The sequence below is a fragment of the Pavona decussata genome, unplaced genomic scaffold, assembly GCF_977016875.1.
Source record: "Pavona decussata unplaced genomic scaffold, jaPavDecu1.1 SCAFFOLD_25, whole genome shotgun sequence".
Taxonomy (NCBI): Eukaryota; Metazoa; Cnidaria; class Anthozoa; order Scleractinia; family Agariciidae; genus Pavona; species Pavona decussata.
In genome coordinates, this window is record NW_028145448.1 from 3,249,418 (window position 1) to 3,262,452 (window position 13,035).

General features: G+C 37.6%; 1 protein-coding gene across 2 annotated transcripts; it reads left to right on the forward strand.

Annotated features, from left to right (window-relative positions):
• The first annotated feature begins 1,869 nt into the window (after positions 1-1,869).
• LOC146485830 (uncharacterized) lies at positions 1,870-12,987 on the forward strand. 2 transcript variants are annotated; one of them, XM_085103183.1, is made up of 7 exons: positions 1,870-2,013; positions 6,015-6,277; positions 6,883-6,997; positions 7,518-7,640; positions 8,271-8,393; positions 11,855-12,099; positions 12,342-12,987. In XM_085103183.1, the coding sequence occupies exons 1-7, from the start codon at positions 1,941-1,943 to the stop codon at positions 12,717-12,719; spliced, it is 1,320 nt and encodes a 439-aa protein (XP_084959309.1). In that variant the 5' UTR covers positions 1,870-1,940; the 3' UTR covers positions 12,720-12,987. The 2 variants fall into 2 exon arrangements, with proteins under 2 accessions (XP_084959309.1, XP_084959310.1); XM_085103184.1 differs by having other exon boundaries at positions 1,897-2,013; positions 6,065-6,277.
• The last annotated feature ends 48 nt before the right edge of the window (positions 12,988-13,035 follow it).

Here is a 13,035-nt window from a genome sequence, read left to right on the forward strand (position 1 = left end):
ATAGACGAGAACAGTAGTCATTAAATAAATAGCTTGTTTAGTGACAAGGGGGTTAGTTTAATTTCTAAATAAACTGTGGTACTGCGTAGGTGAGGGAGAGAAAAAGAACATTTGGTTTTATCATCTGTCTTTCAGTCGATAAGGATATTTGGCAACGGTGAAGAGATCCCAGGGCTGGCGTTTGGAGCGCTTGTTGTCGCTCTGCTGAAGGGTTAACTCTCAAAGCGTCAGCTCTCGACTCTCACTTTACAGTAGCCGGCAAATTACCTTATCGAAGTAGTTGATAAAACCAAACATTTGTTTATTTACAGCCTCTCTGGTACGTTTCTCTTTCGTGGAGAGGGAACTCAGTGAAACCAGCCAGTTGTCGTCGTAAACTGCTATAAGGTTTCTCTTTCCATCATCGATGTTAGGCCCTGTTAAGAGGAGCCGAACCGGCTTTGAATTTAGACCGACTCAAATTTTAAATTAATCCCGGCTAAATTGATTCAGGCGCCAAACGTTGATTTTACTTTACTTGGTTCTGTAATTGGTCAAAATATAGCGTCACTATCTGGACCAGACAGAAATCAAACCAATTCCAATTGGTCCTATTTGCGCGTATTGTCCAGCGCTTTTCTTTGCGCTGGTGAATGAAACTTCTTGGAGAACTGATTGGATCCCTGGGTCGTTTTCGTGTTCTGTGATTTGTGAAGGAGATTACTTTGGTTGCGATTTTATGAAACGAAGTTTGTTTTCGAAATATCCTAAATACCCTTATTTTTCTTCACAAAGTAACCGTACAAAATTAAATACATCACAAAGGGTATTGTTTCTTTCATAACTTAAATGGATATATTAAGTTGACACGATTTTTTTAACGATTCCAGTTGATTTCTTAGTCCAATAATATAATTGTAAACTATTAATTATCCCAAAACATTTCCGAAATCCAAAACTTCAAAGGGAGATTACAGTTATCTAGGTGGAAAAAAATCCTTTAGCGTATAAACCTCAAAAAAAAAAAAAAGAGAAAACACGGGAGATTTTCATTAAAAAGACTTGGGAAAATTCCACTCATGTGTACGAGGGGGTTGACAATAACTGTTCGTGAACTCACGCCAGTTAGTGGATTTATTACCGTTACGTAAGCAGGCATCAAGACAAATAGTTGCCTTAAATTAAAACACACAAACAGCTAATTAATGTAGCACAAATACCGAAGTTGTTGCAAGGTGTGTTCTGTAGTTACTGTGTTCGTTTTCATGCGGTAAACTTACATTTCATTTTGATGAGAAACGAGAAAAGCTGGGTTCATTACCTACATAAATGTATCTACCAAAAAACCGAGAAGTCCTTTAAAAGGTGAAAAAACTTTCACGTCAAGTACACGTTTGTTTTGCCGTTTTATTTTGACCAATTTTGTTTTGACCCAAAGAACTAATTTCGAAGCTGCCTTGTGTAGGCGAACTATAGCATGTTTTAAAATTACGACATTCGCCATGTTAGTTTTCAAAGTGCAGCCTTCAATTAATCAACAACCTTAGTTAACAATGATAATGACTTGAATACAGTGTTTCAAATAGTGATGAAGAAGTCTTTTCGTTTTTCCATCCCTTTCTAATATTTCTTATTTTTCTCTTAATTTTTTTTTGCAAAACAAATTGGAAAACAGACACAGCTGTCTTCGTTCTAGCATCCAAACAAACATCTTTAAATAGCTTCGTTAAGTTAGCTAATGACAACTTCCTGTTTGCAACTGATGCCGAGGAAACTGTCTAGATGCAAACTTATCGCATTTCCATTGGCTTAAAATGACAGGTGCGATGTTCAAGTTAACATCCGCTAAAACTCTACTGGTGCTGAGAACAATACCTTGCTATCGCCAATTCTCCTTTTAAAAATCAACATTTGTAGCCGACGAGTTGTCGGTGCAACTATCATTGAAACAAAAGACAATCATGGATTCCAAGCCCCAGCTTTACGTTTTTCTAACGATTTTATCTTTGAGAGTTGTTTCCGCCTGCTTGGATGGTAAGTTTCATTTCCTTAAATCCTTTGGCAGTTGTCTTGTTTTTGTTTCAGCTTCTGTCTTTTGCTCAAAAATTTCACACAGTGATAAAGTTGGCACCAATTGAGTATTTGAGAGAAGAAAACGCAAAAATTTTGTGACATAGCAGATCCTTCATGGTTAAAAAGATATCACGTTTGAAAATTCATTCCTTCTTTTTCCTTTGGAAAGTAAAGAGTCGCGAAATATTTCAGTTTAAGAGTTCCCATAATATACTCGACTTTTACCAAAAATTCTGTTCAAATCGATATGGTTCAAAAACGGAAGTCGTAATTATCCAGACTTATATAGCAAGTGTTTATGTCATGATTTCAAATCTGAGCAGCAAAGGTTTGTTATTTATTTCATCTTCATCTTTTACCAGAATGGTTGTTGAAATTATTAGCTGTTATAAAACTCACGCAATATTCTGCCCGTTGGATATATTTATTCATCTCGTATGCATTATCTGGACGTATTTTAGCATTATATTAAAAAAGAAACAGCTAATTAAAGTGACGCAAGTATCGACTATAGTACATCTTATCTTGAAATACCTTTATTGTGATTGTTAGAAATGTTAAGTTGGCAAATTTATGCTGTTAACCTAAATTTCGTTCAAATACGAACAGGTTAAAAATATTTTCCAAAATACTGAGTTCTGTTTACAGGTGGAAAAAACTCTACGACAGGTAATTGCTTATTTGGTCGTCTTCTTAATAATTAATTTCTGGCGCATTACATTAGAATATCAATGCTCCTACAATGTACAATTTAAGAAATACAGTAAGAATAAAAGCAAATTTGATAAAAGTGGATAAAATAAATTAACGACATACATAGAATGACAGGATACAAAAGTTCATTTTTAAATAAAAACGTTTTGAGCTTGACTTTAAAGTCTCAACTGATTGGGCGCTCCGCATTTCAAGAGGGAGACCGTTCCATAGCGCTGGTGTACAATTCTTGACAATTAACTTTCTGTCACCACATTTTACCAATATTACCAGTATTTTGCCAATATTACCAATGTTTTGTTTCGTTGCTCCTTTTCACCCCCAAAACCTAATTTCTAAGCTGACACCATTGTAAAAACGAACCTGGTATGCTTAAAAATTACTGAGGCAATTCCTTGTCTGTTCACGATGTAGGCTTCAATTAACAAACAAGCTCAGTAAAAATCTAAATTATGCACCGAGGACTTTTGACAGTTGGCTTTCCATTGCAACTGGATTTCAACAAAACAAAACATTTTTGTTAGGTTCTTATTGTTTTGCACTCCAAAGACTCAAATACTTCAAACTTCCTGAATTTGATAGTCCATCTCACTTTCATACCTTGAGGTTACCGTATACCTTTAGATGGTGTCTCGCGTCTCAGCGATGTAGCGCTTCCGGTTTAAACTGTAGAAACTTTTAAACCCCTATATCAAATGAAAGCTTATAGAGAGCTCGATATCAAACTACACCAAGAATTTTGAAATAAAGAGAATTGTCTAATTTTTAGCTTTGTTTTCTCTATGCAATTTTTTCACTTTAAGGGGACACTTTAAAGAGCTAAAACTCAAAGGGAATTTGTTTGTTTGCCTGCAAATTTGGACAGTATGGACAGTAGCTAGTTTAACGTGCAAAGAACAAAAACGTTTCTGCGAATTTTGTTTTTTGAAATTTTTCTTCTCCGAGAGCAATTTTTGTACGATAACTCCACAGTTTTTAAATTCTATTTCAAAAATGTTCTGTAACTTCTCACTGCAATTGAATGTGGCAAAACGTAGACACATTTTTTAGCGCTTTGGGTCCGGAAACCGAGGAGCAGTGATTCGGACACTCGCATCGAGAGGTCGTGAAAAATTCGACAATTGATTTTATTTCAAAATTCTTGGTATAGTTTGACAGGCAGCTCTATAAGTTTTAATTTGATATTTAACAATTAGACGGCGAGCTCGAGGTTTCTATCGGCTGATAGTTGGCGAGGGGCGAAGCCCCGAGCCAAATATCAAAGGCGATAGAAACCGAGAGCGAGCCGTCTAATTGTTTAGGCATACCTCAGTGATTGATCTATGAAGCAAAAAAATATTTTTATTTCATAAATTTTGATTTATTTGTGCGATGATGCATGCTAGATCGCGTGCGCTCTGGCAAACTGCTGTCTATCGATCGATAGACGGCACCTGTGTAGCCAATCAGATTGCGCGTTAGGCGATAGTCGGTCACTAAGGTATGCTAAAGGGGTTTAGGTATCTACAGTTTAAACCAGACGCGCTACATCACTTGGATGCGAGACAACTCTGAATGTATAAAGTAACCTTAAAACGTATGAAAAATAGAAGACATGACCTCATAGCCCTTAGTTATTTTCCCCATCATTCCGGTTTTGCTTTGAACCTTTATTTATAAACTTAAGGCAAATTAAAATAGTGGAATTGTAGACTGTACTTAGGTAGGTAACAACGTTTAGCTACCACTCAGTTTTATTCGCATGTTTTAAATTTGTCGCACCATTCTTGTCGCCATTTGTAATGCTCAAAAAATGTTCATCGTATTCTAGTTCGTCGGATTTAGAAGCTTGATATTTTTAAACCCGATGCCGCAATTAATGAGGTCATTACGCTCGTAGCCGCGAGTTGTCATGAGTTGTTTATAATCATATAATATAACAATAGAGTTCATGTTTGCAGGCGTAAGTATGTTTTTGATGCGAATCAGACTCATTTTAGAATGAGTTCTATAATAATTTGAGAGGGCGTTCAGGAACGGAATCAAAGACTGTGCAATAAGCGATATGCGGAACGCTGCCGGCGTAGCGCCGACGTTTATTTTATTGTACAAATCAAAGCTTTTATTGACGCATAAGCTTAAAACAGTTAAATGGTTTCCAGTTCTGATTGGCTGGCTACGTTATTTTCTTTTTTCTTTTTGGGTTAGAGCAAAGGGGGGTAAGAGCTGAATTTTTCATTTTAGCCCGCAAAATACGCCGCAATGTCCGACGAAATTATTATAATCATTCTATATCCAACAAGCGCGAATAAAATAATTGTTACGTGCATATTAAAGCAGCCAAGAAATGTTGACAAAGGCGATTTAATGACCGTTATTTTCTCGGTTATATTATAATTCCTGTTATCCCACAGCTGCTAAGCCAGTCAACTCTGGAATTGCAATTTCCACTTATCCAGATTTTAATGATAACTGTACACCCACAAAGATACAAATTTCAAGAAAAAAATAAAAATTTTCTAGCCAAAATTTTATCTACCACCCCAAACTACCAATGCCACCTTTGCTTAAAGTAAAGCTGCAAACATGATTGTCAAACACTGTTCCGATATTTTTGCCAGAAATAGTAACGTTAGTTTACATAACAACAGGGGCACACAACGGTTCCTTTCAGTGAAATTTCTTTTCAAAGGGACTTAATCATCATTTTCTTTGCCAAAATGCCATCACCAATTTACACTGGAGAACTTAGTCTAGTCTCCTTTGGTTTACACATGTTTACAGCGGCATGTGTCGTTTTAAAATGCAAAATTAGGCAGCCTAGCATTATTGGGAAACTAATCTCAGCTAAAGACCCGGCGACGGTGTTAGTTAATTTGTCCTTTAAATGGCTGTAAATCAATTTAAAATTCAGAATTTGGTATCGATATTTGTAATTTTTTTGTTTTGGTTTGTTTTTTATGGCTGCTTAAGTTGTGTATATATGTAACTGGGACAGTTTTTCAAATTGTTCTAATTTCCGTTAAGGTAGGTATACTTATCCCGACACCTTAAAGGAAACGTGAAAGAATCCTGTCAAACAAAGCAGGACATTCCAACTATTAACTATTTTAGCTGTAGTTTTTTTAACGCATGTCTCGTTTGGTTTGACTAGGTGAGTATTTCAACACAAACTTTTTTTAAAACATTTTCAGTTGATCTAGGTCCTTAAAAAAATCACACTTTTTACTTTTTGTCTCATCAGTGTCAATTTAATTGGAATCTTTCAGGTGAATGTCGTGATCTAGCCTTCCCTTCTTTTTTCTCCTTTGCTAACAAGCGTCTGGTGAATCACAACATAACCACTGTCAAAGTCCGAGACATGGATGCTTGTGAACTGCAATGTTACCATGAACCCAACTGCGTCAGTATTAATTTTAATTCTACAGCAAGTGCCATTGGAACATACAGATGTGACTTGAATAACGCCACTCATCGAGGACATGATAACGAGTTTGTAGACGCAAAGGGGTTCTTATACCGTGGGGCAGACGTAAGTTCTTCTTCCTCTTCTCCTTCATTATTTTTCCGCCTATTACTCTCCAAGCTTTCGCACTTTGTCTTAGGGAAGTTGTCAAAATTACTATACCCGAACAGGACCCCCCGAACCACAGAATAAATGATGGTCTCTGCCTGCACCCCTTTCTCAACGTCATGTGATGGTGCTTCATTGCATAGCCATAGCCTTTATTGCTATTCTGCAGTAAAAAAGTGACAGTGAGATTCAACATGAACTTCCCTTTTATTGTTTATCTAGCAGTGCTGACTCTTGCTTGCTGAATATTTACGTATGAACTCAATAAAATTTTGTAGGCAGTGTTCATGAGAAAGGTGGTGTCCTCGATAACTCCCTTACCCGTCTGACAAGGTGGGTCCTCTTCGAACAAACTTGTTATAACCGGTTCCCTTATATGATCCCTTTTCTTCTTTTTCGCCTTTGGAATTTTGATTGTTAGCGAATACTAAGCTTAAAGGATTTTTATTCTTTAGAGTGCTCCTCCTAAATATTTGCTCCTTACAATTTTTATTGAGCAATGTAACGAGTATGGTTCATCTCTGTTAAAATTCCAATTCATACTTTATTTTTATTATTTTTAGAGTGCTTGTGATAGGGCCCGTTGCGATAACGGTGGTACCTGCCAATCTGGATTCACAGACAAAAGATATCGGTGTTTGTGTCCGCCTGGATTTATGTCTGCACACTGCGAACGGGGTAAGGGGGAAATTTTCTCAATCATCTAGTAGTTTTCTTCTGGAAATCCAACTTGTTCTTTGTGGAGATAGTAACAAACATTGGATAATTTTCCATGGATGGAAGTGAAATGTTATTGCTAATAATTAGATCGCCTTTTAACAGCTTCTATCTCAATTCCTTTTTCTAACCATTGCCTCACTTTTCTGACGTGATTGAATCAAACTAACACGCTAAAGAAGCAAACAAATTCAGCCGAGCAAATTGCTACTCCTGAAGATCTCATAATTGACAGTCTTGTTGGTTCTATTACTTTAAAAGATAATGTTTACCGCAAATATGTTAGCCAATGCAAGAACAAAACACCCTTACATCTTAACAAAAAGCAATTTAGTACAGCAATCAAAAATTATAAAATTATAAAATAAATAATACTAATAATAATTTACTTCACTTCCCAAACGGAAGGTGATGATGGTGTACTAGTTTTCTTTTTCCTGGGTTTGCATCTATCTTCGACTGTTTCCATTTATTACTGCAGATGTTAACGAATGCGCATCGGAAACACACAATTGTAGCCACTTTGCCGTATGTAACAACACCAAAGGATCATTCAACTGCACGTGCAAGCAAGGCTTCACTGGCGACGGATACACCTGTACAGGTAAACATGGCAGGACTTAGTTTTTTTTTTTTTTTTTTGTCCATTCCGAAACGGGCAAATGTAGCAAGGCTTTTGTTGTTGTTGTTGTTGATTTGTTTGTTTTATTTTTACATAACTCACAACTTTAGACAGCATCACACCAGCTTTATTGAAGAAAACGAGCATAATGTTACAAAAAAGCATAATTGCAATATTTTTGCACTTTGAGAATAATTAAAGCCAATATCAAATTTAGCCCACATTTTTTAGTACACGGAATTAAAATAATCGCAAGTTGCGTTTCCTTCTTATTCAGTATTTCAGGTCTCAGTTGCTCAAAGAGCAAGAAACTTCATCCAGCGGATAGGTCCCTATAGTTGGAGTACATTTTATTCACTGGATAGTGATTTATCCACTGGATGAAGTTTTCTGTTGTTGTTGTTGTTGATAGACACATCCGCTGTTTAAAAAACCTGGGCCTGGGAATTACTGGTACTATTTTGACTTGCCCACTTGCCCAGTTACTAGACCTAATTCTCTGCTGCAGCCGGGCGAGCATTATCCATTTTAACGGTTATATTCGATGATCTGCAAGACAGTGCACTTTTTGACTATCTGCGAGCAAGCGTCATCTTTTTCACCTAATTTCAGATATAGATGAATGCGTGACAAGAACACACAACTGCAGTAATGATACCGTGTGTAACAACACCAAAGGAGGATTCAACTGCACGTGCAAAGCTGGATTCACAAGAGACGGACAAAACATTACAGGTTAGAGTTGCATGATTTGTTTGATTGTTGGTTTGTCTGTTGGTTGGTACCATGTTCTTTACTTGAGGCTTCATCTGTGATATTGTAAGAAATCTGAGGCCATAAGATATAACTTTAACGAATGTTAATAGTTAAAATCTGTAGAGTTCAAATGTCATAAAAGAAATGATCAAATGCGCTTTACATCGCCAAATTAAATAAAATTAAGAATATATTTATGAATTCATAATACAAAAGTGACAAGATACTAGCGTGTTTAAAAAAGATATGTTTAACATTTTCCTTTAAAAGCTCATAGGGATTGAGGATTACATGTTTGAACTGGCTATCTGTTCCAAACTTTGGGCGCAGATGAAGCAAATGCTCTAGCCCTTGGGGTGGAAAGCATTTAACCGGAAGGAATGACCAACCTAACGGCTATGATTACACCTGAGTTCACATCGATCAAGTGGGTGTTTTACGTCTAATACATTTGCACATGTAGTTGGGTGCAATGCCATGTATTGCCTTAAAAGTAATAAGCAAGATTTTATAATTCGATGTGGTTCTTAATTGGTAGACAGTACGGCTCACATAGAACAGGCGTAATATGACCAACAGAACTTTGAATGTTTGCAAATAAGCCTTGTAGCCGCGTTCTGAACTCTTTTGCAGCTTCTCGATTTGTAAATGAGGCAGTCCAAAAAGCAAAATTGCCGCAATAATCCGATCGGTTTGAGACAAAAGCATGAACTAAAGTCTTAGTGGAGTCGCGTGATAAATATCTCCTAATTCGTCTTACGTTTGAAGATAATAGAATGATGCGCTACACAGTTAAGTTACGTGACGGTGGTTCTGACAACTGGCGATCTTGAAACAGTGGAGTTAGCCGTATTGATACGAGAGATATCAACTTGTGATAACTGTTGCCTGGTTCCAACAATGAAAAAGTCTGTTTTGTCGTCGTTGAGTAACAGTTTGTCATGCTCTATCCGTGAGCGAATATCCTCTATATAAAAATGATGTATTAACCAGTAATTGACACAGGCATACTCGGAAGAAAAAAATCCGAGTGCTTCTATCAGGTGTCGAACCTAAGACATTCCGATCACCAGTTCGGATTCTCTACTACTGAGCTACAGGAGACTCGTGGGAGCTAAGGCCATTAAACTAGGTTCATGGGACAAACATCCTGCATACTGCTAGGATTGGACTGTCAATATGTGGCGTATGCGCAATGGATATAATGTGATGGAATATGTTAAGCCTGGTGAATAAATGAGAGTGATGTATTAATCAGTAAATGACACAGACATAATCAGAAAAAAATCATTCATCATTCTCATTTATTCACCAGGCTTTACATACAGTTCCATATCTGAGGGAGTTCTGCGACCCTAATTCTGCATCCACTGGACCTGATAAAAATAAGGTTTCAAAGAGAACGTTAATGGTTTCTTTTTAAATATTAGTGTTAGATTTTGAGAGAAATATCACTAACACGGTCAGTATAAAACACGGACTGCGGACAACGGACTGGGTACAAAACATAGACTGAGGTATAGAACGCGGACTGGCTATATAACAGCTTAAATAAATTAGAGGTTGTTCGACTTCGATTCGGTGCAGGCTAAACCCTGGACAAACGCTAAAGAACTAAAATTCCGGGCAATGTTTTAGCGCCACCTTTCGCATTAAGAATCCTGGTGTTTTGTCGAGATAAAGCAAGATTTTATGTTTGCAGTGTGGATCCTTACTAATTTATACCCAGTCCGCGCTTTATATCCTCACCCTAGTACTGACTGGCCCTCAAATTGGTTAAGGTGCCTGAAGTGACAAACAAGTTCAGATTATCAAAAAGGCCTTGTAAAAGAGGAACAAATATGTTTTCCTTTTTTCCATCGATTATCTATCGTCTATTATTTACTCGTTGATTTCATTGATATCATCGATTAGTTGCGCCGTTTATTTTGTTTTATCTTCTCTGGTTGCGTGGTTACAGAAATAGTTGATATGGTTGCGTACTAACTGTAAGGAACTTTCTTCTATTTGATCATTCATCCGCAGTTCAAAATATATGCTTCATATATTTACGTTCATTTATTAATCCTTCACGGGTATATTACGAACTCACAATCTGACAAGCTCCTCGTTGGCTTGATAGTTCAGTTGGTAGAGCATTGCACCGGTAACAGAGGTCATGGGTTCGACTCCCGTTCAAGCCTGAATTTTTTTAGGCTTTCTTTTCGCAACTGCTTAAGTTGTGTACTAACGGCGAGGATCTTTCTTCTATTTGATCATCCATCCGCAGTTCAAAATATGTTTCATATATTTACGTTCATTTATTCCAATATTATTAGAAAATTTGATGATGGCACAAGTGGTCAGAGCATGCCGATAAATCACAAAATAAAGAATATCTCTGGAAATAATGGGCTATGGTGATGGAAACTTGGCACCAGTATTGTGCCTTACAAAATACACCAGACAGATCATATTGTTATGTTACTATGGCAACCCTCTTGGTCCAGTCTTTATCCGCTTTGAGCAATATTTTGACACTATAAGGACAAAGAGGCAGTCCTGTTCAAAACACACAAAATATCCATGTTGTGCAGCAATGCGCTCCTGTATTCAGCTAGGTCAAATAAGCAGTGGTCGATGTTTGGAAATCCCAAACGAAGGGCACGCCATTCCCACATGAAAGAGACCCGGAAGCAAAAGTGTTGTCATGGCAACATTGCAGAATGCATCATTGTATTGTATACTTTCCAAAAGTACGTTACTGGAACCAAGTTATAGGCCCCATCCACACTAATGTGTTTTCAAAAGTGTCCTTTTTCAACTCGGTGAAAACGACGCAAACTATTCAGTAGTGTTTTCGTATCGTTTTCAGCTATCCACAGTAAAACTCTCGAAAACGTATGTGTAGCGTGCTTGTATCGACTCACTGAGAATGAGAACCAGTTATGTTACATGTGTAGCGTGCCAGTCTCGACTTAGGGCTTAAAGAACGAGTAATGTTTCAGGTACAGTGTGTTTGTTTTGGCTCATGGCACGACTAGACTTCCGGAGATTCCATCGGAATCGATTTATTTCCAATGGATCCGATGGATTCCATCGGACGACTTTCCAACCCTCCTCATCGTATTGTTTACACTTCCGGTTTCATCTTATGACTAGACTTCCGGTGAAAAAGTAGACTCGACTGTACTCCCGGTTTTATTGCACGACTGGACTCCATTGGACTCCAGGTTTTGTCCACTGGAATCTAGTTGCTAACTACACGATCTACACCAACTAAAGCAACTTCCTACAACTTTTACACGAATAAGTGGTATTTTTATCACGGTAGTCAAAACTGAGAAAGAAAAAAAGAAGGAAATAAAGAAAATAAAGGACTCGTTCTGTGTGCTTTAATTTTAGGTTAGTCATCTACTCTTGAAGTTGGAAAACTATAAAGTGTTCTCCTTTATTTTCAGGAAAAAACTGCAAAGATATCAAGAGGCGGCGCCAGTGTCAAGGAGATGGTATGTACTGGTTGGACCCGGATGGAGGAAGGCATTCAAATGCATTCCTGGCCTACTGTGACATGACGTCATACGGTGGAGGATGGACCATGTGTTACACTACCGATGAATACGCCAAACCCAAGACAGATGTCACATACAATCCTAAGCTGCGTTATGGAAGTGACGGGTACAGGACAAACTGTAATAAAATCCCAGTAAGTTTGAAATTGGCTACTTCTAGCAGTGATCTAAAGTCCGTTGACAAGCTGAACATTCTCGATGTAAAACTTTTCACTGTTGAACTTTGAGCATAAACAACCTTCGAAGAAGCTTTGAGGTGGCTTTTTAGCAGTAATTCAAGACACAATCAAATGCGTTATGAGAACAAGTGCACGCAAAAAGTACTAAAACTAATTTATACTGACTTCGTAGTTATTTTGTTTTCTTTTTAAATTAGTTCAGAGAAATAATCTTCGTCGACCACCAGACAGGAAACAAGGCCTACTTCAAACGAAAATACAACCGGCGTCGCACGGCCAGATTTAATTATGGGAGGCGCGCTAACACCTATGGATTGTGGGAAGGTTTTGGAGCCATGAACAGCAGTTACTCCTACCAGCTGTTGATCTGTGATCATTCGTTCTACTCCGGCTTCTTTGTTTCTGGTTACACTGGTAACTGTTACAAGCGGTGTAACGAGTGGTGTGATGACATAGCCTCACCTTACTTTCGTACAGCGTCAACCAATGCGGCCTATCGTGGCGTGGCCTTCAATACCAATGGTCATTGGCCCAACTTAGTGAGCAACAGGCTGATGAGTGTTGGTCTGCGCTAAAATAACGCCGCATTCCTCCCACATTGAGTTAGTAATTGGCTTTGATTAAAAAGGGGGTTTGCTTGCTTTTTTTAATTCAGAAGTTAAAACACTAGATAAATAGTTGAAATCAGTCGATAAATCTGTTTTGAAACTTGATTCTGCAGAGCTCCTGGATTAGAAATAATGATAACTTAATGAGATAAGCGCGGGAGCGCAAACACATTCAAATTTTCCTTTCTTGTAATTGGTGTTGGGATGAATAAATAAAACATACTGCGTTGCTGTATTCTGTTTGGTCAAGCCTCGTCACTTTTCAGACAATCCCCTTTTTACT